This window comes from Myotis brandtii, unplaced genomic scaffold (assembly GCF_000412655.1).
Source record: "Myotis brandtii unplaced genomic scaffold, ASM41265v1 scaffold474, whole genome shotgun sequence".
NCBI lineage: Eukaryota > Metazoa > Chordata > Mammalia > Chiroptera > Vespertilionidae > Myotis > Myotis brandtii.
Genome location: NW_005368113.1, coordinates 106659 through 110415, shown reverse-complemented (window position 1 = coordinate 110415; position 3757 = coordinate 106659). Strand labels below are relative to the sequence as shown.

The 3757-nt window shown below is 53.7% G+C and overlaps 1 protein-coding gene across 1 annotated transcript in view; it reads left to right on the top strand.

Annotated features, from left to right (window-relative positions):
* Positions 1 to 1150, top strand: part of KLK14 (kallikrein-related peptidase 14) — a 4394-nt gene extending 3244 nt beyond the window's left edge. Inside the window, exons 4-6 of the mRNA XM_014547415.1 lie at positions 32 to 39; positions 185 to 321; positions 902 to 1150. Coding sequence (XP_014402901.1) covers positions 32 to 39; positions 185 to 321; positions 902 to 1054 — 298 coding nt within the window. The 3' untranslated portion in view covers positions 1055 to 1150. The remainder of the gene's footprint in view (positions 1 to 31; positions 40 to 184; positions 322 to 901) is intronic.
* Positions 1151 to 3757: the final 2607 nt, after the last annotated feature.

Sequence of the window (3757 nt, the reverse complement as noted above, 5' to 3'; positions counted from 1 at the left end):
GCCGCGTGTCCGGCTGGGGCACGACGTCCAGCCCCATCGGTGAGGACTCCTGCCCCCTGGAAAGGAGCGAGCTGGGGGCCGGGGGCTGGGCTCCAGGTCCGAGGGAGGAGGCAGGGGGCCCCCACATTCCAGGGTGCCTGGTGGAGGGTAGACCCCAAGTCCTGACCACTCAGTGCCTCCCCAGCCAGGTACCCCAACTCTCTGCAGTGCGTGAACATCAGCATCACCTCCCGTCAGCAATGTCAGCAGGCCTACTCCGGCGCCATCACCAACGGCATGGTCTGCGCGGGAACCCCGGAAGGCGGGAAGGACTCTTGTCAGGTGAGGCCCAGGGTGAGAGCCGGAGGAAGTGGGGGGATGGGTCGGGGCCAGGACTTCAATGCAAAAGGACCTCAGGAGCATCCAAGACCTTGAGCGATTAGAATAGCCAGGCGGCCTCCCAGCTGTGAGCTGTGGGAACGGACCTACACCGCTTAGAGCAGTTGGCGGATCCGACGAGATGGTCCATGGAAAGAGCGCGGAGCGGTGCCTGCACGCAGCTCTGATCGCTGCTGTCCTTGTCCTGACCGTGCACCTGGGAATCTGTGCTCAGGGCCTCCGGGCATCTTACTCCATCCCTGGGAGATGGCTCCAGAGTCGGGGGGCCGGGGGGTGTGATGAGCCACACACAGTTTTCTAGAGACACAGCTAAGAGGAAGGGGGGCTCCGTGAGGCCCCGAGACAGCAGGGACCAAAGAGGGAAGGAAGGGACCCAACCCTGGGGCTGATGTCTGCAGTCTTTCCACCCCACCCCTCCCAGGTATCAGCCATGTGCCTCCCCATCTCCGCCTTTTGGCTTCTCTATGCACATGGCTCTGTCCATATGCTCACGGGTGTCTCCGTTGGGGTCTCTCGCCCTCAGGGAGACTCCGGAGGACCCCTGGTGTGCCACGGGAAACTCCAGGGCCTGGTGTCCTGGGGGATGGAGCGCTGTGCCCTGCCTGGCTACCCCGGAGTCTACACCAACCTCTGCAAGTACTACGACTGGATCCAGCAAACAATTCTGGGCGCGTGATCACCAGTGTGAGGGAATATGGATGCCCATCTGCTGCCCAGACCTGCTCTCTCCACTCAAGAACAGTGGCTCGTCTCCCAGACCCAGGAGTCCAGGCCCCCAGGCCTCACCACAACATGAGGAACTGGATTAAAGGGTCGCGCCCTCCTCCCTCAGACCCAGGAGTCCAGGCCCCCAGGCCCCTCCTCCTTCAGACCCAGGGGTCCAGGCCCCCAGCCCCTCCTCCCTCAGACCCAGGCATTATTCTATTTATTGGGAGTTCAGGCCCCCAGCATCCTGGTCCTAACCCCTGGCTCAGAACTTCCCTCTCCCAGAGGGTCCCTCAGATGTTCTCTCCCCACCCCCACAGCATCATCATCCTTAGACACAGAGGCGGGAGCATGAAGGCACCAAACTTGGCAACATATTCCGAAGAAGACAGTTTTCAAAACGCTTAGCGTCTCTGTAAACCAGATGAATAATAATAAAAATGGAATAATCCTAGATTCCGTTCATCTGTTCATGTAATTCATCCGACTTACGTGCACACAGCAGCTCCCCTGTGCACAGCGAGGCCGTGTCTGACTGGCTGAATGGGTCGCCTGTTGTCCCTGGGTGTTCCCTGGGAGTCTACCACACCCCCCTCCACTGGGATGGTGTGAAGAAGGAGCCCCCCCCCCCCAGCTCTGCAGTGTCACCCTGAGCAGGACCGCCCCTCCCTGGCCTCTGGGCTGGGTCCTGTGAGCGGGGACTGCTGAGTCCAGGGCAGGGAGGGCAAAGATGTACTGTGTTTCCTGGAAAACCCTATGCAAATGAGCAGTCTTTTTCCTAATCAGATCTCCGGTGAAGAGAGTCGAGTTAATCACACTTTGAAGTTCAAGTCCTGGCAGGGCCCGGCTCTCAGCAGCTGTATTGGTGTATTTCCACCTGTCAGCCCTGGCCTAGGTCTCCTCCCTCCCCAGCGGCACCGACGCAGATGGCCTCAGATGCCAGTGCACTGTTGCTTCTAACTTACGGGAAACCATCGTGTTATGAATTTCATCTTCTTTCTTACTTTCATTCATCGACAGCTGTTTTGGGGGGCACCTACTATGCGCCAGACATTGGTCTACTTCTCTGGCTCCTACTGTGTGCCAGGCAGTGGTCTACTATTAGATACCTACTGTGTGTCAGACATTGGCTTATTATTGGGCATCTACTATGTGCCAGACATTATTCTATTTAGTGCGCCCCTACTGTGTACCAGGCACTGGTCTACTGATTAGGTACCGACTGTGTACCAGGCATTGATCTACTGACTAGGCACCTACTGTGTGCCAGGCATTGGTCTACTATTAGACACCTCCTGTGTGCTAGAAGGTGGAGCTGTGAATAAGTCAGACAAACCTAAATGCTTCTTCTCACAGAGCTTACCTCCTAGCAGGAGATGACAGACAAGAAACGAGAAACTTAATTTAAAAGTGAGGGAGAGAGTCCGGGTGAGTAAGAAGGTCGATAAACGCGGGCTGGGCAGCAGACCCAGTGTGTGCCAGAGCCAGCTCACAACCAGCCCAGAAGAGCCCATTGGCAAAATTTCAGGAATTTTGAGAGCGGGTTGCTAAACACAGCCATTGTTAAAAATTAAATTGCATAAACTTACAATTAAACGAAGGTATGTTTAAAACAAAATCCAGTCCGGCCGGAGTGGCTCAGTTGGTTGAGCGTTGTCCTGTGCACCGAAAAGTTGCCAATTTGATTCCCAATCAGGACACATTCCTGGGTTGGGGGTTCGCTCCCCAGGGACATGTACAAAAGGTAACTAATAGATGTTTCTCTCTCTCTCCTTTCCTCTCTCTAAGCATGTTCTCGGGTGAGGATTAAAAAAATGAAATAAATAAAGCTGAAAGAGTATCTTTAAAAAAACACTCAAAACGAATCAATTCCTAATTATGTTTACCAATATTCATGCTTTGACGTTATTTATGTCTATCACATTACATCTGGTGATAGTGGGCTTCTGAGTATCTTTTTTTAAAAATATATTTTTATTGATTTTAGAGAGAAAAGGAGAGGGAGAGAGAGATAGAAACATCAATGATGAGAGAAAATCATTTATCGGCTGCCTCCTGTACGCCCCCTACTGGGGATCAAGCCCACAACCCGGGCATGTGCCCTGATCGGGAATCAAACTGTGACCTCCTGGTTCATAGGTCGATGCTCAACCACTGAGCCATGCTGGCCGGGTTGAGCATATTTTTTTCTGATTCAGTGTCAAGCGACTTTGCAATGGTAGGTTGATACCAACTGAAGGGGCAGTATTTACACTATAGAAATTGGCAAATGGGGCAGATCAGAGAGCTGTTAACCCCTCACCCACACACTACTGGACAGGTCAGCCTGGGAGCAACCTGCTGATCTTGGTGTCTGTCTTCTCATGTACACAGTTCAGAGTGGAACACAGTGTGGCTTCATCAGTGCCCACGTGCTGTGCTGAGGGAACAGCACAGAATCAGAGAGTTCTGAGCTGGCAGCTCTGGGACCTGTGTGACCACAGCAGCTCAGAAGATTTCTGGGAAATGTCCTGGCCAAGTTGCTCAGAGCATCATCCGGATACACTGAGGTTGGGGGTTCAATCCCCAGACAGGGCACACACAGGAATCAATCAGTGAGTGCATAAGTGGGTGGAGCAATCTCTCTCTCTCTCTCCTCTCTCTCTCTCTCTCTCTCTCTCTCTCTCTCTCTCTC